Source organism: Cyprinodon tularosa, unplaced genomic scaffold (genome assembly GCF_016077235.1).
Source record: "Cyprinodon tularosa strain WSP-4 unplaced genomic scaffold, ASM1607723v1 ctg807, whole genome shotgun sequence".
Lineage (NCBI taxonomy): Eukaryota > Metazoa > Chordata > Actinopteri > Cyprinodontiformes > Cyprinodontidae > Cyprinodon > Cyprinodon tularosa.
In genome coordinates, this window is record NW_024039571.1 from 151,194 (window position 1) to 177,298 (window position 26,105).

Genomic DNA, 26,105 nt, shown 5'->3' on the forward strand with positions numbered 1-26,105 from the left:
GGTACAGGCGACAGAGCATACAGGTGAAAGAGCGTACAGGCGGCAGAGCGTACAGGCGGCAGAGCGTACAGGCGGCAGAGCGTACAGGCGACAGAGCGTACAGGTGACAGAGCGTACAGGCGACAGAGCGTACAGGTGACAGAGCGTACAGGTGACAAAGGGTACAGGCGACAGAGCGTACAGGTGACAGAGCGTACAGGTGACAGAGCGTACAGGCGGCAGAGCGTACAGGCGGCAGAGCGTACAGGCGGCAGAGCGTACAGGCGGCAGAGCGTACAGGCGACAGAGCGTACAGGTGACAGAGGGTACAGGCGACAGAGCGTACAGATGACAGAGCGTACAGGTGACAGAGCGTACAGGCGACAGAGGGTACAGGCGACAGAGCGTACAGATGACAGAGCGTACAGGTGACAGAGCGTACAGGCGGCAGAGCGTACAGGCGACAGAGGGTACAGGCGGCAGAGCGTACAGGCGACAGAGGGTACAGGCGGCAGAGCATACAGGCGGCAGAGCGTACAGGTGAAAGAGCGTACAGGCGACAGAGGGTACAGGCGACAGAGCGTACAGATGACAGAGCGTACAGGTGAAAGAGCGTACAGGCGGCAGAGCGTACAGGCGGCAGAGCGTACAGGCGACAGAGGGTACAGGCGACAGAGCGTACAGGTGACAGAGCGTACAGGCGGCAGAGCGTACAGGCGACAGAGGGTACAGGCGACAGAGGGTACAGGCGACAGAGCGTACAGGTGACAGAGCGTACAGGCGACAGAGCGTACAGGCGACAGAGGGTACAGGTGACAGAGCGTACAGGTGACAGAGCGTACAGGCGACAGAGCGTACAGGCGGCAGAGCGTACAGGCGGCAGAGCGTACAGGCGGCAGAGCGTACAGGCGACAGAGGGTACAGGTGACAGAGCGTACAGGTGACAGAGCGTACAGGCGACAGAGCGTACAGGCGGCAGAGCGTACAGGCGACAGAGGGTACAGACGACAGAGCGTACAGGTGAAAGAGCGTACAGGTGACAGAGCGTACAGGTGAAAGAGCGTACAGGTGATAGAGCGTACAGGTGACAGAGCGTACAGGTGAAAGAGCGTACAGGTGACAGAGCGTACAGGTGACAGAGCGTACAGGTGACAGAGCGTACAGGTGACAGAGCGTACAGGTGACAGAGCGTACAGGTGACAGCGTACAGGCGACAGAGCGTACAGGCGACAGAGCGTACAGGTGACAGAGCGTACAGGCGACAGAGCGTACAGGTGACAGAGCGTACAGGTGACAGAGCGTACAGGTGACAGAGCGTACAGGTGACAGAGCGTACAGGTGACAGAGCGTACAGGTGACAGAGCGTACAGGTGACAGAGCGTACAGGTGACAGAGCGTACAGGCGACAGAGCGTACAGGTGACAGAGCGTACAGGTGACAGAGCGTACAGGTGACAGAGCGTACAGATGACAGAGCGTACAGGCGACAGAGCGTACAGGCGACAGAGCGTACAGGCGACAGAGCGTACAGGTGGCAGAGCGTACAGGTGAAAGAGCGTACAGCCTAAATCTGCATGAATCACCAAAAACTAATAAATGCAATTTATCCAGAGTGAAAGGCTGATGAAGTTCAGACATGAGTTTAAAAACAATCTGCAAAAATAAACTTTGGTTTAAAAACAACAACAAACAGAGAACAGTGTTTGGTTCCTACACCGCCCCTCCCCCTGCTAGCTGCTAGCGTTAGCATGGAGGTGGACGGCGAAAGTGATCTGTTTACTATAGTTCTATTTTCTGTTTCTTTCTTTTGAATCATATTTTGAGTTTTTAAGAGAATTTCAGTTGGACTATAGTTGGACAGGGGATATCCTGTAATTGTTCAGTTGTTTTTCATATTCTAGCTGATATATATCTATTCTTTTAAGCCCCCAGTATCGATATCTGCCTTTAGAATCCCACATCAGTCGGATCTGTTTCTGTTCTGAACCATGTAATAAAATATTAACTTTGTAATATATGAAAGCTTTAAAAGGTGACCTACCAGTGAGAGGAGACGGCTTGTTCAGGGTGCTGTACTGGTTCTGCAGGTAGGGGGCGCCGTGACGCGAGCTGAAGGCCGGTGAGGAAGCCAGAACCAGCTCCTCCTTAATGACGCTGGCCTTGGGATGGTCCTCTGGCAGCTCTGCCAGCCGCTGGTCCAAAGAGTCCCTGAGAAGGTCCAGCCGCTGAGACGCCTCGCTGAGGCGGGACTGGGCCTGAAATCAGCCAATCAGCCTTTAGGCTCAGGTGTCAATCAAACCACAAATGATCTAAATGAGCAGCTGCAATGAAACAAGGCAGGTCTGGATCCATTAAAGGAAAAGTCGCTCATATTCAGAATCCAAACTTCTGAAAGTTCTTTAAATCTGAAATGATTCCATCCTGTTCAATAAATGATCAGTGTTTTTAATTCAGAGTAATTTTCATGTGAATGTGCTTTACTGGAGGCATCCATGTATGTCAAAGAACACTACTGCCACCTACTGGTTAGTGACGTCACGGTGCGGTATCGGCTGTTGATCAAGTCCCAGTGCTGTATCTGGTGTTTGTCACAACGCGCTATTATCCAAGTCAGTTTCACTATAGCTCTGGTGAATTTCAATGGTGAAGTCCTCTGGAAATCTTCAATAATTGTTGTTGATTGCAGATGTGTCTAGTAGTTCCCATTGATTTAGCTTGGAAAGCGGGGAGAATGGCGCTAGGCTTACCGCACCGTGACGTCACTGCTGGAAGATGGCAGGAGGGAGGGGCTACTATATTTGGGCAAAGATGGCCGCTCCCAGACTCAGTGATCACAATGAAAATGATTTTTTTTTTTTTACTGATTAACTCTAAATCCATTAAATCCTCGCCAACATGTTAGTTTTAGGTATAAATAAGGATCCACTGATTGTTCCTCGCTGACCGGACTTTCCCTTTAAAGCCGATTGGAGGATCAGCAGCTCTCACCTCAGACAGAGCCTTCTTGTCCTGAACCTTGTTAGCCCCGAGGAGCCGGAGGACGTTCTTGGCGCCCTCGGCGACGGCGTGTTCCACCCTGTAGTGATGCCGCAGCTCTTCGATGCGCAGCTCCACCCCACAGAGGTCATGGTTTCCTGCATGGCCAAACACACCGTTAGCAAAGGATTGGGCTGCTTTGTGTTTAATCTTCAGACAGTAACGACATCATGGCGCCCAGAGGAGCGGTAACCGCCCACATTAAGCATTTCACAGCTGGACTCTCTGATCAATAATCAGATGAACTGTTGCTCAGAGGAGGAAGGTGTGGAGCTATGAGGTCATCTCTATGGGTTAGGCTCCTCCCCCTGAATCTGCAGAGTAATCGGTGCAGATGGGACTCTCCAGGTTCAGCAGGAGGTCATGGAGGTGACCCGGTGGCTCCTCTGCTGCCGCCTCATTCAGGAGGAGCCAATCCTGCAGAGTCAGTGACTGGATGGGATCAGCTGGTTTACTTAAACAGAAATAAACTTTTTTTTAAATCTAACTGAATGATCTGGATCCGTCGTCTCCGTCACCATGTCCTCATGTCCTCATTGTTCAGCAGTAAACAGTGAAACAAAGCAGGGATATATTGACCCCCGCCTCCCTGAAATGGTTTAGTCCTCAGCTCCTGCATCGGATCAGGTTTCCCCGTCTGTCGCCGGCAGGTCGCTCATTCCAGGGCCATTCGCCATTCGCCGTCATTTAACTTAAATAGAACGAAAGAAACAAATCAACTAGAAAAAGTGTAAATAAGCAGCAGGACAGTAAAAACGTTTGTGGCTGAAAAATGCAGCGTCCAAAAGTCTGGGTTTGAAAAAGGAAGAGAAAGAGGAGAGAAAGCGTCTGATAGCAGGAGACATTATTTCAGAAGTTTTTACCTGAATAGTTCAGATTAACGACAGATTATTAACTTGTTGATTAAAATAAGATCTGCTGGATAAACATCAGAGTTAATCCTCAGAGTCGGAGGGGAATGGCGTCATTAATGAAGCCGTTTGTTTAGGCTGATTCCTGGCGGCCCCCCTGGGCATGATGGTCTGGGCCACACAGGAAAAATGAAATCACATCAAGTGTGGAATATCTACAACTGAACATCTATGTTCTAAAAGTCCAGTGGAAACGTTGAGGCGGAGCTGAACCGGCTGCTTCCTGTCAGCAGGTAGTAACTTCTACCAGAAGAATCCTTTAGAAAACCTCTTATTTATTCCTAAGATTCTAATGTGATATTTTAAAATAAAAGCTTTAAAAGCTGAAACCCTTTGAAAAAAGAAAAATGGGGGAGTGAACGCTTTCATCTCCTAATAAGGAGCTGGAGCCCAGACCCGCGGGACGACCTTTCCACGGGGCGCGGTGCCTGGAGACTGAACAGACCCAGGATGGTGTAAATAAGCGTGACACAGGCTGCTTCTCACTCTCCACTGGGGGCGCTAAAACTTTCTCTGATCTCAGGTTCAAAGATGGAGGTCAGTAGGGGACGCTGCTCCGGTTCCCCTCGCTGCTCAGAACACAGCGCCCTGGAAAAGTATTCACACCCCTCAAGCTGTTCTATTGTTTCCCTCCACCAGCGTAGATCCTGTTTATAGATCAACACAGAGAAGCTCTGAATAAACACAGCAGTGAGACTCTACCGTGATTTACTGTGGGGATGATGGACCAATTCAGTTCTATTCAGTTTATTTCTATAGCTCCGATTCACATCATGTCATCTCAGGTCACTTTCCAGTTCACCAGATCATCCAGTCAGATTGATTCAAAGTTTTCTATCTAAGGAAAACCAGCTGATTGCATCGACTCATTGACTCTTCAGCAATCCCTCACACTAAGCATGCTTGTAGCGACAGTGGAGAGGAAAAACTCCCTTTGAACAGGAAGAAACCTCCAGCAGAACCAGGCTCAGTGTGAGCGGCCATCTGCTGAGGCCCACTGGGGTTCAAGGAGACAGAAGCAGACATAGAAAAAGAAGCATAGATACAAAAGGCAACTGTCAACCAGCTCCACAGGCGGCCCCGTCCAGGAAACACACAGCCAGGCAGACGGGCTCCGAGCCAGCTCCCATGTCAGAGGATGAAGAGAGCACATCCAGTTAGTCACAGCCAGAGAAACAGGACTACACTGGAAAACAGGCCAAGCTCCAACATCTAGAAACAAAGGTGTTGATGGCAGCAGCACAGCTGATATTTCTCTCCAGGATGGAGTCACAGCCAAACAGGAACAGACCAGATGAAGCTACTATGAGAAAAAGCAGAGAGAGCAGAACGTTAGAGATTGAACTAACAGATTCTGCAGAGTGGGAGAATAGAGATAGAATGAAGCAGAATGATGGAAAAGGGGTCCCTATGTCCTCCAGCAGTCTAAGCCTATAGCAGCAGAACTATAGAGATAGATCAGCTCACAATCATAAAATAATCCCTCCCCTACACATGAGATTAACTCTAAACAGGACTTCTAAACACCAGAGTCTGTGTTTACGTTCAGGTTAGATTTAGTTTAATTCAATCTGTGTTCGGAGCAGAGAACGTCTCACTGAGTTCATCCAGTATAAAACTGTAAAGATTAACTGCAGCAACAAGTGGAAAACTTTATTTTCCTTTTTTATTTTATTTTTTTGGGCGCAGCACTGATTAATCAGACTGTTGGTGGAGTTTTAGACATCAGTCCTGAAGGAAGACGCTTTGCTCCACTGTTCCTGTCATGATGCAGGAAAGTCTTCATTCAGGTTTCCCACAGGAGGGACATGGATGAACAAAGCATGCCCCTAAAAGGCCACGCAGTCGTCTGTCCTGATGCCTGAAAGGAACCCTCCCTCTGGCCAAAATCACCTCCCTCAGTCAGAGGAGGTGGCCCCAAAGGGGGATACTGTCCCTAAAATCAAGGCTTTGCTCCTTTTCCTCCTGAACCGGATTGATTGATTGATTAATTGATTGATTGATTAATTGATTGATTGGTTAATTGATTGATTGATTGATTGATTGATTGATTTTTGCACAATAGAGTCATCGTTAAAATGACTGAACTTATTTCCAATGTCAGGTGACCTTCAGTTAACCCTTTATAGGACAAGTTTATGACCCATTGCATCTCCATACAAATGGACCCCCCCCCTCAGTGAGGTCTAGAAGCACTAGATCTACATCCATCCATTCAGCATAGGTCCTGCTACATGGCTGCAAATAGATTACAGACTGGAAACTAAAATAGTTAGTTACTAAAAAAAGTTAAGTCAAGAAAAAAGTTAAAAAGTTAACAATTATATTTAGGTTTATAAACTAAAACCTGTCAGTATCATCATTGATGCCTCTAAGGTTATTTTGGACCAAATAAAATTTGTTTCTTTTGCTCTCAGAGGTTTTTTCATCAATTTCTTATAGAAGCAGTTTTGTTATTTTTATTAATATATTCCAGTAAGTTGCCATTTCTTGTTATTACATAAATTTTTTACCATCAAATATCCAGATTTTCTGAATGTTATAAAAGTAATAAGGTTTTTTCCTAGATTCCAAGAAAACTATTGGCTTGAAATGTAGATTTTCACCGACGCCCCATAAAGGGTTAAAGGTCACGCTGTGAAATGAATGATGCTAACCGTTAGCAGCTAATGCTATCACACACTGGTCCAGTTCGGAGGTGTTGCATCATAACGAGTTTGGAAAGAAATCCAGATTTAAAAAAATAAAAACAAACGTTGGAATAATCAGCAATCTCTGCTGCTGGGCCTTACTTTACAGAGTTTACTGCCCCCGGTGGCCAACACTCAGAACTGCAGCTCTCTCCTGCTCTTTCTTTCAGCTCTCGCTCAGACTTAACAAGATGCTTTTTGTTGCTTCAGATTAGCCAGAAAACGCATCTTAAACGTTTGCTAGGTTTGATCATTCAACATGGACGCTCATGACGTCACATGGCCGCTCACGCGGAGCCTGGTTCTGCTGGAGGCCTCTTCCTGTTAACAGGGAGCTTTTCCTCTCCACTGTCACCGCATACTGCAGTGTGAGGGATTGCTGAAGAGTCAAAGCCACAGAGCCAGCGTGGGTCTACCATGGCGTTGTGAGTTGGTTTGATGTTTAATCCCACTGATGAAGAGCAGAACTAGGAGTGGCGTTTCAGACCCACCCTGCGTGTCCTCCGTTTGCGCCGTCGCCTGCACAGCTTTCCGGATCTGCATTCGGATGATGTCGATTTTGGTCTTGCTGTCCTGCAGCATCTGCTGGGCCGTCTGCAGCATCTTCTTATCCTGTCAAACAGAAACAGGTCAGAGGCTGAGACGGTTTCTGTCAGTCAGCAGACTGTTGGAGCTACGGAAGAGGATCAGGGACACTGAAAAATAAAAAACGACTCATTTTTAATTATTATTTCAGAATTCTGACTTTTTCTCAGAATTTTGAATCTTTATGTAGATGGACACCATGAAGGAAGAGATGTTTTAGTTTTTCAGTGGCCCTAACCCTCCTCCGTACGGAGCTCAGCCTGCAGGGGACGGCCGGGACGTCCTCTGTCCTCCAGAGTGCGGGGGGGGGGGACTCCTCTACCTTGGTGGATCCATTGGCGTAGATGGGGATCATATTCTCCACCCCCTGTTTGACCTTCAGCTCGATGTTGAGCTGCCTCTCCAGGGCGGCGATGCGCTCCTTGTGGGCTGAAGTTCGGCTCTCGGCCCCTGGAGACCGAGGACACTCATCTGTGGAAAGACGGGAAGGTTGGACAGGATATAAAAAGCAACAGGATGGAGTTTCACACGGTGTGGACTAAAGGAAAACGACTCCACTGGGAATTTCATGCAGCATCTAATAATATTCCACTTCAGGAACAACAGCAGCTTTTAACATCGGAAAATGATCCGCTGCTGCAGCGGATCGGATCAAATCAGGTTTTCAATGAAAATACATTTAATATAAAAAAAAGAACAAAGGAACAAAAATTCAGTGCATCTAAAAGAAAAGGTTTCCTCTGGAGGTCAGAGTCGCTGCTTATGGGAAACAGAAACGCTTCTTTTTATCATTTCTATTATTTAAACGAAGAAAACTTGGAGAACAAAAATGCTTTGCTTGCAGCTTTGCAGCCTGTAGGAACTTCTAAGTCTAGAAACATCCAAGCTTTACTTTCAGAGTCTAAAGGAACTAGTTAGAGACTTTATTGGACGTTTGTCTCCTAACAGCACAGATAGAAACATGTGGACTTTCCTAAAGTCTTCATGCTCTAGTTTGCTCTCATCCTGGGTTTGCTTTGTTCCACTGAGTATTAGGGGCAGGCGGATTTTTCTTCTATTTGGAAAATAAAGTCATTAAATTACGAAAATAAAGTCGTAAATTTAAGAGAATAAAGTCATAATATTTCAAGAAACAAGTTTTATTTTATAACAACTCTTCCCAGAAGCCCTTTCTTCCCTAAAATGAGGAATGTGGAGCATCATGGGAAGTTCTACTTTAGCATCGCTTTGACCAATCAGGAAATCTTTTAGCAGCAGCATCAAACTGGGCAGGATGTCAAAGTGGACTCTGGTTGCTGATTGGTGGAGCTGGTCTGACATCATCTGCTGGGCGGAGCTCCAAGCTTTCTGTCTGAAACGGGTTGTTGTATCATGACTTTATTCTCAAGATAAAACATTTTAAAAAGTCTAAACTGGCCCTAATCCTCCGTCGTAGCTTTGAAACCAAGGAGCACTTCATGCCCAGTGTGAAGCAAAGCGGAGGGTCTATGATGCTGTGGGACTGGTTGCCCTGGGTAGATTTAACCGGGTTAGAGCAGCGGCGTTAGAAGCCCAACCCCCGCCCCATCCGGACGTACTTGAAAACAAAATAAAAATGTTCTGATCTCCTCTGAAAGCAAATCTGGAATTTGAATCTTGAAAAGTTAATTTTAACCTTAAAGATGTTAAAATGTGAGATAATAAGCAGCGGTACCTGAACCTTTACTCTCCTCGCCTCCCTTCACCACGATGTGAGCGTCCAGCTCCTGCAGCTGAGCGTGCAGCGCCTCCAGCCTCCGGTTGGAGGTGCGCAGCTGACTCTCCACCTAGAAGGAGCAGAAAATAAACCCCCCCCCCAGCATGAGCAAATCTACCTGCAGAACCAGAGGAAGGTTTCATTCTGCAGACGACTTCACTCTCCTCTCTTTAAATCCAACAGATTTAGCTAAAAGCGCTCCTGCTCCTCATTAATCCTGAATTTGACCTCTGACCCCACATAAAAAAAAAATCTATTAGCCAATAGGATGACAGAATAATTCAGAATATGAGAACACGGATTAGAAAAATAATCCAGCCTTAAACTTGAACCCACAGAGTTTGATTAAAAAGCTGGACTTTAATGAGACCCTTCTAGCATTTTCTTTACCTCAGAGTCCTGGAGCTCTGGGTTAGGCTTCAGTCTCAGATCTTAAGCAGAGGTTTAAGTTTAGGATGATCCTAGACTGATGACACCATGTCTAGATTCACGGTCCCTTTATTTCTGTTTTTGCTGAACCTGAAGACTCTGCTTGTTTTTCTGGCAGGTAGAGAAACGTACTAGATGTTACCTACAAGCCTAGAAGACAAACCTTACTTCACCGGAAGAATAAAAACCTCCATATTCTAAATGAAAAGATCTAAAGTCTAATGAATTTATGTAGAAAAGCATTAAGTTCAATCCTAGACACTGATTTTCATAGGATCTGAGGACCGTTGGAGACTCTATCAGTGTTTTCTGGGTCCGATCGGATTGCTCCCACCAGAGCTGTGCATCTCTGCAGCTGCTCCAAAGTCACCACTGGTTGCTCGGTGAGATCCTGGCCGTCAGCCGGGTGGAAGACGATGTCCTGGAGTTTAGCCGTTGTGCCACACAGATTAGATTGTTCAAATGATGATGTTCAAATCCTGGGATTTCATTCCTAAGCTAACGTTGCTTTAAACATCGTCTGCAGTTTCTCCAGTTGGACAGACGCTCCTTCAGCGTCTACAGACCCACAGCCTGAGATCTACATCCCTCGCTGACTTCCTGTTGAATTCCCAATAAAATGTAAGCTTTAATTGATCGTTTTCAGGAGATCATGGCCTCCGGCTGCAGCCGTTCCTTCCACCTGGAGGCCTGAGGTGAGCCGACCTGCTCCTATTGGCTGCCTCTAAAGCTTCGCTAAAGCAGGAGAAAAATATTCTGCTTTACGGATCGCAGGAACGGGAAATTATTACAACTGAAATGTTAATGCAACCAAAATATATCCTACTTTATTAGTTTATCTATTTTATGGAATAAGGGAAGTTGGGAGTGGCAGCCTACTGGTTACGGCATAGAGATTAGATCCTGAGGTTGTGAGTTTGAGCCCCACTCCCACAGACTGCCACTCTGGGTCCCTGAGCAAGACCCTAAACCCCCCACTGCTCCTCAAGGGGAGGGGCTAAAGGCAGAGAATTCATTTCGTTGCTCTGTACTGGTGACAGTGGAATGACAATAAAGTTAAATTCTATTATATTCTATTCTATTCTATTCTATTCTATTCTATATAGGTTGCTCTTATGTTCTAGACCAGGGACCACAAATTTAAAACCATCGGGGTCCCAATAAAGATAATCATCAACCATTAAGGTCTACAGACATTTTGAATTATGATCTGTTAGTTTAAACTGAATTTAACACTGAAATAAAATCAGGTTTTTATGCCTCCATGTTATACATTTAATTTTTACATAAAAAATAGAAAATTTGTCCATTTTAAAATCTAAAGTGTTTTTTAAAGTAGAGAACAACAATCGTTCAGTTTGGTTTATAGATAATTTCCTGATTCCCATATTTTCTCAAACCCCTGAACTGACGGTTTGTTATTTTCTTTCTTTTTTCTGTCTTAATGTTGGCAGTGGGCTTTAGGCTGCCCTGCAAGGCTTTAAACCTGGGTTTAACCGGAGACTAAGCCATTCTCAAGCACATATCAAGGAGCTCATTTTGAGCCTGGATCCAGATTTATTGTTGATTCTGTTCATGGTGGAGAATCCTGCTTCACAGCAGCAGGTTGAGCCAAACATCCTCTAAATGTGCAGGGTCATCTTTGAGCACGCCATTTCACTTTTCTTTCACCAGTTCACCGCAGTTCTTCCAGCAGTCCACACTTTCTCTGCTCTCTTTTTCTCATGGTCTTCTCCTTCTTTCCCATCGCCCGGCTTGCCACAGGTTTGCCTGCTGTGTCTAAAAGTAGCAGCAGCAGCAACCCAGACTGACAGCTCATTGGCTCATTTGGATCACGTGCAGCCTGGAGCCGGACGCTCCCCAGGGCTTTACCGTATTAACAGGAGAAGAGGAGCAAGTGAAATTAGACACTGTCATCGGACGACATGCAGTAATTTATAAATGTTTTAAATCAGGTTTGGTCTGGATCCGCTAACCCTTGACCTCTGCTTTAAAGTCTCAAAACTTAATTTAAAGATTCACTGATTACTAAATTATTATCTCAACAATCAGTTAATCTGAATTAATCACATTAATTGTTTAGTTTTAGTTCTAATATTACTAAAACCAAGCTGATGGTATTAATATAGTGCTGTTCACACTGCTCTAAGCTGCTCTTTCCTTTACTCTAAAATCACTATTTATTCACAACAATCTGAATATTTTAGAAAAAATAGAAAATAATGAGGAAATCTACTGACCTCATTATTCTATTATTTCCCATCAATCATCATCATCATTCCTGCTTTGTGTTAAATATTAGAAAGTGTTGATAACATGACAATAGCAATTAACATTAGTTAATTAATAGCAATAGTGATTAATGCAATAATTTCAATGCGCCTGCATTAAATAGTTTTTGCCGTTCGGGGGACTGTAGCGCCGCCGAGCGACTGACGGAGAAAGCAGGGTGATGCATTCAGGAGAACCACGGAAAAATGGAACAGAGGTTTATGACGGACAGCAGCTGAAGTTTCATGGATTCACATTAGAGCTGAAATAATTCGTTGGATTAATGAGATTATTGAGATAATCCTCAACTAATATAGATATCATTTAATAGTTAAATGGAGTATAGAGATTCTAAAACAGATCTGGTTTTCATCTGTTAATCTGCTCTATAATCCAGAACTCCTCAAGTGGAAAAGTTTGAGTTTCATTTAGTAAAACATCTTTAAGGAAACTTTGGCTTCCGATTATTAATCGATTCATTGAAAACATGATCTACAGATTAATCGATTAGCAAAATAATCTTTGGTTGCAGCCCTAATCCAGATACAGCCGTAATATCGTGGCGCAGCTTTTAGCTTCAGCCGCCATCAGGACGGCGTTCCGGGTGGATCGTTAAGTTTCCTAATGATCCTGAGCTGCTTTCAGGGCGGGACGCTCCACTGCGTCTCACTGGAAAAGTCGCTCCCAGCAGCTGTACCTACAGCGCCCCCCCAGGCCAGAGAGAGAACAATGGCCGCTGTTTGAAGCAGACTTGGACGGATTGTTATTCCAGCTCCACAGATGATGCTGAGGCAACAGAAACATTAAAGATGTTGAGAAGGAAGCCGGAGGCTGATGTGGAGCTCAGAGCAAAGATGGCTGCTGCTCCAGATGATTACAGGAAGCTACTGTAGCACCGCCGCCGCCGCCTGACGCCATGGAAATAATACAGCTGAAGGACCCATGGAGCTGCTGCACCTTTAAGAATATAGTAGATATGTTCTTATAACGTCATGGAGGAAGCATTTTTGAAAATCTAGTTATTTAAAAGTATTTTATCCTCATTTATATTTATTAAATAATAACTGCTTCCATCTGTTCCAGAGGAGCAGCAGCCATGTTTCCCCGCCGTGGGTTTGCGTTTGTGTTAGCGGCGCTGCGGTCAGATTAGCATCACCCAGAGGTCCGCTCTGGATGGCTCCGCCTCCATGTCCCTCAGCATCACTACCCTCTCCTGAGCTTGTTGATGGTTCAACCACAGAAACCAGTTCCAGACTGGATGTTCTGGAACAATCATCTCCATTATAGCATACTAAGCTAGCTCCTACAGTGTTCTCCCGCTGTCGTCACCATGGAGACGGTTTTTACCAGCGGGCATTAGCCTGTTTGAATCATAATAACTCAGAACCAGCTGGTTTGTCCTGCTGCTTGATTTTAATGCAGAATTCCATGAAATCAAAATGGCGTCATCCGCGCCTTAAATCATCTTCCAGACAGCCGGTGGTTTTTGTTGATGGATGATCGTATCGAACCCAGGACGCCGCCCTCACCTGCTGAGCGTTCCTCTTGTCGGTCGTGGCTCTGCGTAAATTCTCAGCGCCTTCCTTGATCTTCAGCTCCTTCCGGATCTCCCTGCGGATCTTCTCCCGGTGCTCGTCCAGGAGCTGCTGAACGCTGGAGTCTGAGAAGTCGGAGTTCTGGTCCAAACCGAGCTGCTCCAGAACAGAAAGCCCGTCCGGATCACTCTGGAACAGAAAGACGAGGAAATAAGAAAAATGGAGGACAGAGGAAACCGTGGCTGTAAAAAAAGAAAGGCGATAGAAGCAACGATAATGTTGATTAACTCCACATTAATCCTTCTGACCTGTTAATGTGTGGAGCTGAGAGCGAGGGGGGGGGGGGATGGTGAGCCAGATAGGGCTGTAATGGGAGGAAAGAGGGAGATAGTGATGGGGCGAAGAGGAAAAGGCCAGTTAGGTAAATATTCCAGGCCTCAGAAAGGAAACAGATGAGAAAACAGTAAAAAGATCTGCTGAAGCCAAGAAGATCAGAAAGAAGCCGTTTAAAAGCAGTGAATGTAAAGAAATGTATTAATTATGCTGCTTTTAGGTCAAAAGAAACAAACAACGGACCAAGCGGTCTGGCTGTCGATCATTTTCCCCTCATTGGGTCTCTGATGTGTTTCTTATCCTGGTTTCCTCAGTAAAACACGCTTCCCTTACGCTCTGCAGAAGCAAACCTTCAAATATCTCCTAAAAGTTAAATACAGACTCAACGAGACACTGAGACACGATCAGACTCCAGAACGAGTCCAAGTCAGTCCATGGAAACGGAGAGGAGCAGAAACCAAACTGACCTCGGAGCTGTCCTCATCCTCCTCGTCCCCATGCCAACACATCGCCACTCAGATCCGACTCTAGGCCGACAGAGAGACACTAATCCGGGTCTATTCCAACGGCGAGCGAGCAGCTAAAGCCCGACCAGGAGCAGAATGTGCTGCTGGACGGGCGACACAATAGGAAGAGATAAAGAGAGAGAGAGAAGAGGGGGGGGGGGAACGCCTCCAAAAGAGGATATCCGTCCCAACACCACGCTGCTCAGGCCTTTCCTGTTTCCTCTGCAGGTTCTGCTGCTGTCAGAGTCCGATACAGACACCCAGAAAACGCCCGCCGGCCCCCTCCCCGTTAGGAATCATCCCCGTCATTAGGACCTCAGGCCCGGATGGAAGAAGTCTTATTCAGATGTTTATGTTCAAACTTTTTCCTCTGCTCTCGCTTCAGCCGCTGATATGATCAGAAACAGGCAGGATGAGGTTTCTGAGCACTGGACCAAAACCAGGCAGTAATACTGGGACGCGCTAACGTTGCTTCTTGGAGCGCTCATTTCCTCTCTAAACCTCAAGCGCTTCCGCTTCTCCTATAGAAAGAAGAAGAAACGGAGATAAAATCTGTAAATGAGCAGCTGTGGGGGGGGGATAGCCATCAATATGGCTTCCTTTACCCTTCAGAGTTCAGATTAAACTGCCAGATGAACAATATTGGTTTAGAGATACAGTAGATTATTGGACATAAAACAGATGATCATCGGCATACAGGCGCAGTCACATCTACTGGATCTGCTGCCTGCAACGTTTAAACAGCTTCTCATTTCAACAGATTATCTGACTGAATGTTCTAATCTAACTCATCAATCAACAACAATCCTCTGGACCTTGTTTTCTAAGTTTGAAGATGTTTCTCTTCCATCCAGGAAGCTTCCTCCTCTTTTCAAAATGTCTGGACTAGTGTTGAGATCCAGGCTTTATAGAAAACATGCAAATAGAACCAAAATAACAGGCTAACCAGTACTAATGGGGTCGTTTAGGTCATTGTTGGCCTGGTTACCAGATACTGGTCTATGCCTCTGAAAGGGGAGTCTTTAGGGCCAGATGTCTTGGTCCCCCTGCATGGCGATGAGGATTAAGATGATAACAGGAAGGAATCAACTCTATCGCTGCATTGTAGGGCAGAGACGTTAGCACCTCGACGTCGGAGTACGCAGAGTGAAGCGAAAAGACTACAACTGTGTAAACAGGCCCCATTTCCGTTTCCGGTGGCAGCGGAATATTGACTATTCCAACAGAACTCAATGGGATTTACAAAATGCTAAATAAAACACTACAGGAACGTTTTTTCTTCACGAAACTTTTTTTGGAACGTCATTGAACAGCGCTGACGACCCGGTGAGTAGCATATTTTAAAAAAAGAACGTTTAAGGTTGTTTTAAGGACATTATCGGACATGCACTATGGAAGCCATTCTAAAGCAGCCAGGGGGGGATTCTAAATGAGCCAAAAAGCAGAGACAGGACCAATCGTCAAAATTTTGGTGTCGATCATTCGATTTCATCCTGGACACTACAGAAAATGGGCTAAAAGTGTTAAAAACCGGAATTTTCCTTTAACATAGATGGACATGGAACAGCTCTCATTGATTCCCTTCGTGAGCGGAGCGCTGATGGAGGAATCTGGGGGTTTGGGTCTGTTTGGTTGGAAATGTTCTGGAATTTTGTGTTGGCAGAAAATCCTCTTGAGTTTTTCAGAGACTCTAAAACCTGGAACTAAACGCTATTTCTGACATTTTGAACTGAAAAATCTTCCTGGATGGAAGAGAAAAGTCTTCAAACTTGGAAACAAAGTCCAGAGGAATTTATTTTTACTGTTTTGGACTCTAAACCTGGATGACTGAGAATCTTCATCAGCGTATTTTAATCTAACTGTTTTAATTATGTTTAATAGTTTTACAATAAATCTCAATAATTCTTTGTCTCAAACTACCGTAACCCTACCTGATTTTAGAGACGGGGGGGGGGGGGGATCCGTATGTCTGTTACACTGTGGTGTGGAGAATTTGTTCCTCAAAACCTGCTGACCGGGTGTTATACCACATTTCAGCCACTAGGGGAAACCCTATGAGTCCCTTCCTGACCTTTTGCCGAATGTCTCTTCTAACAAACTTTCCTGTCTCCATATTATCAAAAATAACAAAAATAAAAGCCACTAGAGCCTAAAAGATAGATTTACCATTATCTCTTTTATTGTGTTTATTTATTCTAAGGGTAAAATAAAACGACCCTAATTACATTCAAAGACTACTGAAACAAATGAGACGCTTCTCTCCAGCACTTTCTACACATCTACAACCAGCAGAGGTCATTACTGGAGGTCCACCAGAGAGACGCCTCCGTCTCTATTTAAGCCAACGATTCGGCTTCTTGACCATAAAGCGACTTCAGAGAAAACGTTTATGTTCTGGTGACGCAGCAGCAGATAAAGATGGACTAATTATACCTGGAATTGTTTTGGTTGGTCATTTTTTCCGCTTAGAGTGACTCATTTCCCTTTAGGGCTTCAGACCAACAGCAGAAACTATGACAACACTGTTTCCTGTGATTTAACGTCTGCGGAAATTCAGGAAAAAAGGACCCTGAGGCAGCCATCTTTCATTCATCCATCCATCCATCCATCTTTCATCCATCCATCTTTCATCCATCCATCCATTTTCTGACACGCTTAATCCTAAGTGGTGTTGCGGGGGTGCTGGTGTCTATCTCCAGCTGTCTCGTGTGAGAGACGGGGTCCACCCTGGACAGATCTCCAGTCCATCGCAGGACAACACAGAGACAAACAGGACAAACAACCACTCACACCTACGGAGGATTTAGAGAAGCCAATTAACCTAACATTCATGTTCTTGGACTGTGGGAAGAAGCCGGAGTACCCGGAGAGAACCCACCCCGGGAATCAAACCCGCAACCTTCTTGCTGGAAGGCAGGAGTGCTAGCCACTGCGCAGTGAGCAATGACCCAGCTGCCCTGGGGCTCCCTATGGAAGAGAGACCATTTGTAAGGGTTATGCAAGGGATCAAAAATGCTAACTTGTCCTATAAAGGGTTAAAAGGAGTAAACCATTTCTAACTTACTAACAAACTACGATTTTCTTACCAAAAAAGATGCATTTAACTGCATCATTTTATCACATAAAATCCCCCAAAAACATAAACAGAAGTTTGTAGTTTTGCTCAGGGTTGTAATATATATCATTAATCTATATAGCAATATCTATATATCAATATCATGGCATTTTTTTCAATTTTATGCAATATTTATTTTATTATTCAACATTTACCTCATATCCTGAGCTAGTTCTGCTGCTATAGGCTTAGACTGCTGGAGGACATAGGGACCCCTTTTTCATCATTCTGCTTCATTCTATCTCTATTCTCCCACTCTGCAGAATCTGTTAGTTCAATCTCTAACGTTCTGCTCTCTCTGCTTTTTCTCATAGTAGCTTCATCTGGTCTGTTCCTGTTTGGCTGTGACTCCATCCTGGAGAGAAATATCAGCTGTGCTGCTGCCATCAACACCTTTGTTTCTAGATGTTGGAGATCAGGTGATGACTTTGTGAAAATAAACTGAATATTAAAGAAGCACCACGTGGAACTAAGTGTTTATCATTGAAGCCAGGTTAGAGTCGCAGACGCAGACACTGCAGAGCCGTTGAACCAATTAACTTCAGTTGAGGCAGAGAGAGATTTTTCCTTTTATCCTGTGAGAATGAACCTTCTGAGCCGCCGTACAGAGTTTCCCTGAGGAGCAGGAGGAGGTGGGGGTCAGCCCAGCAGGAGGCGCCCAGCAGGAGGCGCCCAGCAGGAGGCGCCCAGCAGGAGGCGCCCAGCAGGATCCTTTAGAGAGCAGAGCTGATGCCCGTCAGTCACTGTTCAATCCCTGCTGAGCAGGAGAGCGTCTCCACAGCCATCAGTCAGCCTCAATGCCCCCCCCCCAAAGAAAGAATTCAATAATACAGGCTGTTCAGAATGGGGGTCATTTGGCTTCTATTGTTAGCCTGCAAAGCCCCATACCTGTCTATGTCTCTGAAGACATTGAGAGACATAGACGGGTCCATAGACGGGTCCATAGACGGGTCCATAGACGGGTCCAGCGGGTCCGTTTCTATTTGCATGTTTTCTAAACTAAAACCAGGCTTTGTTGGGCTGCTGGATAAAACCTGGAACTAAACGCTATTTCTGACATTTTGAATGAAAAATCTTCCTGGATGGAAGAGAAACGTCTTCAAACTTGGAAACAAAGTTCAGCAGATTGATTTTAACTTCTTTTGACTGACTTTGACCTGGATGACTGAGAAGTTTCACCAGCAGCTCTACACATTATGCCCACATGCTTTGCATGCTGCAGTCAGCCACGTTTCATTTGAAAGAATCCTCGATGGTTCCTGCCTTCATCCACCTGACAGCACAGACCCACACAGATGCACTTTGGTACCGAGCGGTTAGGAACTGAAACTAGCAGGTTGCTGCCGCAGGGCCACCGTACGAACCAACAGCAAGCACCGTGAGACTTTCAGTGGTTTCATAAACTAGTGCAAACTACTCCCTTCAGATTTCCTACCTCCCTAAAGTCTCAGTGAAGCGACGCGTGAATGATTGCTCTGACAGGCTTTACAGATAAGCTTCTAGGAAACACAGCTCTACAGATCTGCAGACCATCTAAAGCAATGCATCGTCCCTCTAGTGTGTCTGAGTGTCTGCTGGAAATGGGTCAGGATGAAATAGTTTGTGCCCGAGCCTCAGAGACACCAGTCTGGATCTAAACTGCTCCGTTCTGCTGATTATGAACCATGAAGTCACAGAAAAACATCTGCAGGCATTCCTGAGACGCCTGAGTGATGACATCAGGAGACCTGGCAGGACGGAGCGCAGGGAGGGGAAGGAGGGAAGAATCCTCCTATGTAGGGAAACATTGGGGGGTTACTATGGTAACAGAATGCATTCCCACTTTAACATGGAGAGCAATGATACAGGAGGCTATTATTCACTACATGAGCTTTAAAACACACAGTCTGAGGTATTTGGCTAAATGTTCACACCACGTCATGGAGCCTCAGGTAGAAGAGGAACTAAAAGCATTTATTTTGATCTTTATTCAGTCTTTAAATTAGACCTGATTCAGTGAATTAATGCTGATTAGCATCTGCAGACCTGCCGACTTTGCAAACCATTAGCTAACCTTTGGTTAGCATGTTAGCTCTGCCAGAAGGAAAGCAGCTTCCTGACGTAGCCGATGTCTCCCTTATTGGGCTGCTAGCATGTAGCACGGCCTGAGCTCCGTCCCATGTGACTCCAGCCGATGATTCCTATTGGTGCAGAGTCCTTGATGCGACCAGAGGTAAATATTTGGAAATTATTAAATTAATAAATTATTTACAGACTATTTCTTCTATGAAATGAATACTTTGATTCTGCACCACTCTGCATGATCTGTGATTTTAGAACTATTTATCGCTGATAGTTAAGACTAAGGCTGTAACTTATGGTCATTTTGATGATTCATTATTAATCAGAGTAAAAGGTTCCTTAAGAAGATTTAAACCAGGAGAAGCTGAAACTATGTCTGGAATGAGCATCTTCACATTGTTTTATATCAGCTGTGCTGCTGCCATCAACACCTTTGTTTCTAGATGTTGGAGCTTGGCCTGTTTTCCAGTGTAGTCCTGTTTCTCTGACTGTGACTAACTGGATGTGCTCTCTTCATCCTCTGACATGGGAGCTGGCTCGGAGCTCGTCTGCCTGGCTGTGTGTTTCCTGGACGGGGCCGCCTGTGGAGCTGGTTGACAGTTGCCTTTTGTATCTATGCTTCTTTTTCTATGTCTGCTTCTGTCTCCTTGAACCCCAGTGGGCCTCAGCAGATGGCCGCTCACTCTGAGCCTGGTTCTGCTGGAGGTTTCTTCCTGTTCAAAGGGAGTTTTTCCTCTCCACTGTCGCTACAAGCATGCTTAGTGTGAGGGATTGCTGAAGAGTCAATGAGTCGATGCAATCAGCTGGTTTTCCTTAGATAGAAAACTTTGAATCAATCTGACTGGATGATCTGGTGAACTGGAAAGTGACCTGAGATGACATGATGTGAATTGGAGCTATAGAAATAAACTGAGTAGAATTTTTTTAAATGTTGGTTTAATGACTTTTCTATGTGGGTTATCTTTATATTTAACGACATGTTTTAGATTCTCTATGTTCCAGTTAACAATCAATGCAGTTGATAATTGAAGATTATTTCAATGCTGACTAATCTGGATTAATCTGAACGTCTCGCTAAGAGCTTGAAGCTAAACAAAGCGGCTCCTTCCATAAAGAAACGGCCGTTAGCGCCGCTATCCTGATGATCCTCCATGATTCATATGAGAACATGATCTCCATCCAAGGCGAGCGCGCTGACCGGCGTTTAGAGACTTTAAGGCGGTCTTTGCATCCTTGTGAGGATTAGATGCTGAGGATGTTTGCCTCTGCCCTAACTTTAAGCAATCCCTCCGTAAACCGAAGGCTTTAACTTTGCTTTGGTTCGTATGTGGAGGGAAACAGAGGCGAGGAGATGAGCTCATTGCATTTAGTCACTTCTAACCATCATTACAGCTCTGATGTCATCTATGTTAACATTTGGCTTCAAGATTTCAACAGCAATGCATCAGCAACCAGACAATCAAAACACAGGAGAGTTAAAAAAATCTATTAAATAATCCTTCATTTGCAATTTAATGGTTTTATGGATCGTTTGGAGAATCAGGGTCAAACGTTTTTACTCGGCTTGCTGGTTTTACTTCGAACATTCGACTGAAAACTTAAAGCAGAGAAGCAGATTATGACTGACTGATGACACAGTTGCTGACAAATGACTTTTATTTATCACAGATTTTTAACACTGATTTTTTTTAACAAATTATTTTTTCCTTAGAAATAAGAATAATAAGAAATAACTAAAATCTTCAACGCCCGACTTTTCTGGTTTGTTCTGATTTTCTTTTCATTTCTCTTTCAGAAAACAGAGAGAAGAGGCTGCAGGAGACGACGAGTCAAACGACTCGCTTCCCCGTGAGGCGGATAAAGGCCGGAGAGAGACCTGCTGACTGAGCGGCTGGGGAGAGAAAGACAGGGGGAGGAGGGGGAGAGGAAGAAGGAATGCCTAAAAATGAAAAAGAAACAGGTGGAGGAGGAAGGGAGGATGGATGAAAGACGACAGGAACCAAGGAAAGATCCTCCTGTTCGCTCTGAGCCTCTGGCATGGCGTCCGACATGCGTGATGAAACGCAGCCCCGTGAAAAACGTCACATGACTAAAGTCCAAACAGGCTTCAGGAGTTTTTAATGTCGGAAAAACTCGACTCCACGGAACGACAATGTTTGCCTCCGAACATCTTTCAGGTCACAGCGTCCATCTTAGTGAGGAAGAGGTTCACAGCCATGTTGGCTGAAATCACACTTGGTTTTTAAAGTTCATGGAATTTTATTTCGCTTTTCTTATTGGGATATAAAAAACTGAGTTCAGTTTATGCCCTTTATTAAAAAAAACAACAACATTATAATCAATCTGCTGGACTTTGTTTCCCAGTTTGAAGATTTTTTTCTTCCCATCCAGGAAGCTTTTCTATTCAAAAGGTCAGAAAGAACGTTGAGTTCTTGTTTTTCTTTAGAAAACATGCAAATTGACGGTAGAGAAAATCCGTTCATCCGTTTCTATTTGCATGTTTTCTAAACTAAAACCAGGCTTTGTTGGGCTGCTGGATAAAACCTGGAACTAAACGCTATTCCTGCCTTCACCGTCGGCTGGAGGAGAAAAGAAAAGAATTTTCAGTCTGATTTCTTTCTGAAACTGTTAAAAGGTTTTTGTTTTTCCTACAAACGCGTCTGGAGATGAATAAATGATGAAACTAACCAGTTTTTAATGACACTGCTGCTGCTTCAGCGCAGCCATGACTAACGGCTGACAGAGAGAAGTTAACCTGCGGGTTCAGTCGTGCGTTCCACGGTGGCTCTGGTTGGGAAAGGTGTGCACTATGGAGCACAGTGCTGTGGTGCTGCAGGAGCAGCTGGGAGCCGCTGGTGGCAGAAAACGATGGAGATGAGCCACAGTAAGTCCCTGAGGATCCTCAGCTTAGAGAAGGTTATGATGCATAATCAGCGCTGACAGTTGGCCTCAGGTGTGGAAGCAGCAAAGCAGCAGCTCTACTGGTTTGCATTTATAAACCTGCTGGGACAAGCAGAGAATGCATCAGTCATTTAACCACAGAGGTGTTTGGTTCCAGGTGGCGACATCTGCAAATCTATGATTAGAAGAACTGGACCCAAACTCCACCTTAAGACAAAGATGTTCACTGCAGAACAAGAAGAAAATCCGTTTGTTCCAAGAATGTTGTGGAAATGGATCCAGATGTTGACTGTAAGCCTCTAAGTTCGGTTCACGGTGACTTCCCAGCTGTTCACGAGTTTTTACCGTCATTATGAGAAACGTCAGCAGAGCTGGAAGGTTTGCTCTGCTAAGTCTGAGTCAGAAGGGATTAAAATACTGGGACCATGAACGACATCGTCATCTAAAAGAACTGCTGTCAAGTAGAAAAGTTCAGCATCTTCTGCCTCCATTTATCTGTTTACTTCAGTCTGTTGGATTCATCTTAATGTGGATTTAAAGACATTTCAATTAGTGGAACAAATTTCAGGGGGGAATATAAAAAAAACTTTTGCGACCCCCATGCAGTACCTCCATGGACCCCTAGGGGTCGCGCACCCCCTGTTGAAGACCTCAGCTTCAGTCTTTCCCTTTAATTCATCCTTTAGTTTTGTATGAAAAATAAAGGGATGATGATTTTTGATGTTTTTTGAAGCATATGTCGATCTGACCTTCATTTTTTTTGTAAATGACTAAAGGGAAACACGCCCTTTGAGGTTTAGTAGTTTAAAGATTATTTTTCGTACAAAACTAAAGGGATAAACTAAATATAAAACCAGCGTATTGACTATGCTGGTCTGACAGAACATGCGGTTCCTCCTCTGAGGACCAGCGACCTTCTCTACCCAGCAGGTCACAGACCGCGGGCCGAATCCACCCTCAGACACTCGGCTGAACAAGAGCCACTTTGGCCCCAAACAAAAAGGCCTTCAGGCTTAAGCCGTTACATCATCATTAATCCGAAGATCCCGACGTTTAATATAGTTAAAAGCATTTTGCTTCCCATTGTTTGACACACAGCTGTGGGAGAAGAGACTCAGGTTATCTAATGGAGCCGGGAATGATGATTGAGTTAGCAGATTAATTACGTCTGACGGAGTAAAGCACCTCATCTCCAATCTCACAGCAAACACTTTATTTTCCCTTTAATTAGAGCTCAACACAAAGTGATGAGAATTAAATGGAGCTGCAGGGAAACACTTGATCCTTTCCTCACCTGCAGCCGCAAAATACCAACACTGCCTTCAGCTGTAAAACAGCCGTATCTATATCTACATGGCAGAGATGCTTCCTGCTGAATAAAGACACCAGTGAAGAAGAAGTTCAGACGCCTGTCCTTTGTCCATCGGTGCTAGGGTTAGCGTTAGCGCTCTGCTGCGTTGGGCCATGCGTCTGAGGAGAGGCTGTTTGGTTTCTCCAACATAAAGATCAGATCATTCCTCCCTGCAGTGACCTGCAGACACTCTGCTCAGATTAGGTCTGCAGGATGAACTGGTCTCTGTTTCAGGGTCTGATTGGTTTGGTGTTCAGGCTGACTGATAACTAACTGGCCGGCATTAAATGACGAAACCCCCCCCCCACAGATTTTAAGAAATGTTCTAAATTTTGGGACAATATTGTCTGATAAAGAGAACATTAAAGGAATAGTACACCCAAAACATGATTAGCCTTCATTTTCTACTCACCCCCATGCTGAACAACACTCTGGAGTACTTTTTTGATATCTCAAATGCATCTGGAGATCTGGGAGGCTTCTTGCTGTCTGCTGACATTCAAATAATGGAGGTCTATGGCGCCCGAGGCAGAAAGGTCCATAAAAGTCCACAAAAAACGTGTCAATATTCCTCCATACTGCTCGTCCAATGTATTCCAAGTGTCCTGAGTGGGTAGCATCCAGAATTTACTCGAAACGAAGTCATTTAGAATGTTTTTAGAGCATAAACAGTAGTGTATAGGATTTCCTAAAAGCGCGTTCACGAGTCTACGGAAACCGCAGCAGACCAAACCAGATGAAAGTGCGCATTCAGCGTCTGCTCTGCCGATAATGCAAGCGTAGAAGAAGAAATGTGCAGTTTACCTGTGCAAAGAAAGAAACAACGAAAGAAAAATGTCTGAGGACTTCAGTGTTGAGGAAGAGCATGAGTTCTTTGCCGAGCTGAATGCGCACTTTCATCTGGTTTGGTCTGCCGCGGTTTCCGTAGACTCGTGAACGCGCTTTCAGGAAATCCTATACACTACTGTTTATGCTCTAAAAACATTCTAAATGACTTCGTTTCCAGTAAATTCTGGACGCTACCCACTCAGGACACTTGGAATACATTGGACGAGCAGCATGGAGGAATATTGACACGTTTTTTGTGGACTTTTATGGACCTTTCTGCCTCGGGCGCCATAGACCTCCATTATTTGAATGTCAGCAGACAGCAAGAAGCCTCCCAGATCTCCAGATGCATTTGAGATATCAAAAAAGTACTCCAGAGTGTTGTTCAGCATGGGGGTGAGTAGAAAATGAAGGCTAATCATGTTTTGGGTGTACTATTCCTTTAATATAACATGTTTATGCCAGATTGATTTGACATTTAAATATGATTTCCAGAGGGGGGGGGGACTCCTGTTTCAGCTTTCAAAAACCTACAAAGCAGCGATCGAGTTGATTCCTTCCCGCTATCATAATCCTCACCGCCATGCAGGGGACCAAAACATCTGGCCTGGTCAGAAAGGCCGACAAAGACCCTAAAGACTCCCGTTTTCAGAGGCATAGACCAGTAACATGTTTTGGTGTCCAACAACAATGATTCCTCATTCCAAAGACCTAAACTAAACTAAAACCAGGCTTTGTTGTGCTGCTGGATAAAACCTGGAACTAAACTCTGTTTCTGACATTTTGAACTGGAAAAGAAGAGAAACATCTTGGAACTTGGAAAACATTCCAGCAGATTGTTTTTAACTGTTTTTTTGGAATGACTCGGACCTGCATGACTGGGAATCTTCACCAAACCTTCTTGGCAATGAACTGGTTTCTGATATTAGTCTGTGTGAGGTTTGGTTCTTGGCAGCAGACGGGAAAAAGCGGCGCTTTGTTTCATCAGCAAACACCTGCTGTTCAAAGAGCCGTGACTCACTCTGTTGTTTTAAGCTCCACCTGTGCTGCAGCCGTGCAAACATCTCCGGTTCAGTGAGGGTCACGCCCTGCAGGCGGCTCTGGGAGCAGCTTTCTCACCATTTCCTCCCCATCTGTGACATCACAACCCCGCGGGATTCGTTCTGAACTCGAACCCGTCATGTCAGCAACCCGACCAGCAGAACCTGCAGCAGTAACCATGACAGGCCTCGGCCAATGAGAGGAAAGGTTGGATCGCCCCCTCCTGGTCTGATGAAAGCACGTTTCCAGAAGGAGGGGGTTTCATTTCACGCTCGTCTCATCAGGTGCTTCATCATCTTTACATCTGGAACTCCTAATAGGTCTGATTTTACCTCCATTCTGCCCCTTAAAGCTTCTCAGACAGGTTTAAGTAGGGCTGCGCTTTTCACTGCATTTGTAGTTTAATCCCAATTTACCAAAATGATCGAATCGCAGAGGCGCTCCATTCTGGTCACATCACAACGAGTCGGATCTGACTGTCTGACTCCAGCCCCTAGGGAGCAGTATCACACTGAACGTGGCTCTGCAGCTACAGCTGCAGCTAGAGAGCAAATCAGCTGTAGAAAAATAAGATTATGGATTAACTTTGGTTTTGATAGTTTAACAAAGAAAAGCGGGAACCTAAATATGAACGCTGGTTCAAAGATCAGCTGAACCCATTAAAATTTACCTGCCTATAGCCTCTAATAAATCACTGAATCATACAGATGTTTGGAGAGAAGTGCCCCCCCCCCCCCCACACACACACACATTATACTATAAAAGCCGACAGTGATATAATCTAATGATGCTTTTCATG

At 45.0% G+C, this 26,105-nt stretch overlaps 1 protein-coding gene across 3 annotated transcripts in view; it reads right to left on the bottom strand.

Moving 5' to 3' along the window:
* LOC119774273 (serine/threonine-protein kinase N1-like) overlaps positions 1–26,105 on the bottom strand; it is a 53,090-nt gene that overhangs the window by 13,588 nt on the left and 13,397 nt on the right. For 2 of the 3 annotated variants that reach the window (XM_038271706.1, XM_038271708.1), the window contains exons 1-7: positions 13,971–14,126; positions 13,165–13,359; positions 8,894–9,005; positions 7,523–7,671; positions 7,107–7,227; positions 2,967–3,112; positions 2,020–2,233 (exon numbers count right to left, since the gene is read on the bottom strand). In XM_038271706.1, coding sequence (XP_038127634.1) covers positions 2,020–2,233; positions 2,967–3,112; positions 7,107–7,227; positions 7,523–7,671; positions 8,894–9,005; positions 13,165–13,359; positions 13,971–14,012 — 979 coding nt within the window. In that variant the 5' untranslated portion in view covers positions 14,013–14,126. Of the gene's footprint in view, positions 1–2,019; positions 2,234–2,966; positions 3,113–7,106; positions 7,228–7,522; positions 7,672–8,893; positions 9,006–13,164; positions 13,360–13,970; positions 14,127–26,105 lie in introns of those variants that run through there. The other variant, XM_038271707.1, reaches the window with a different exon arrangement.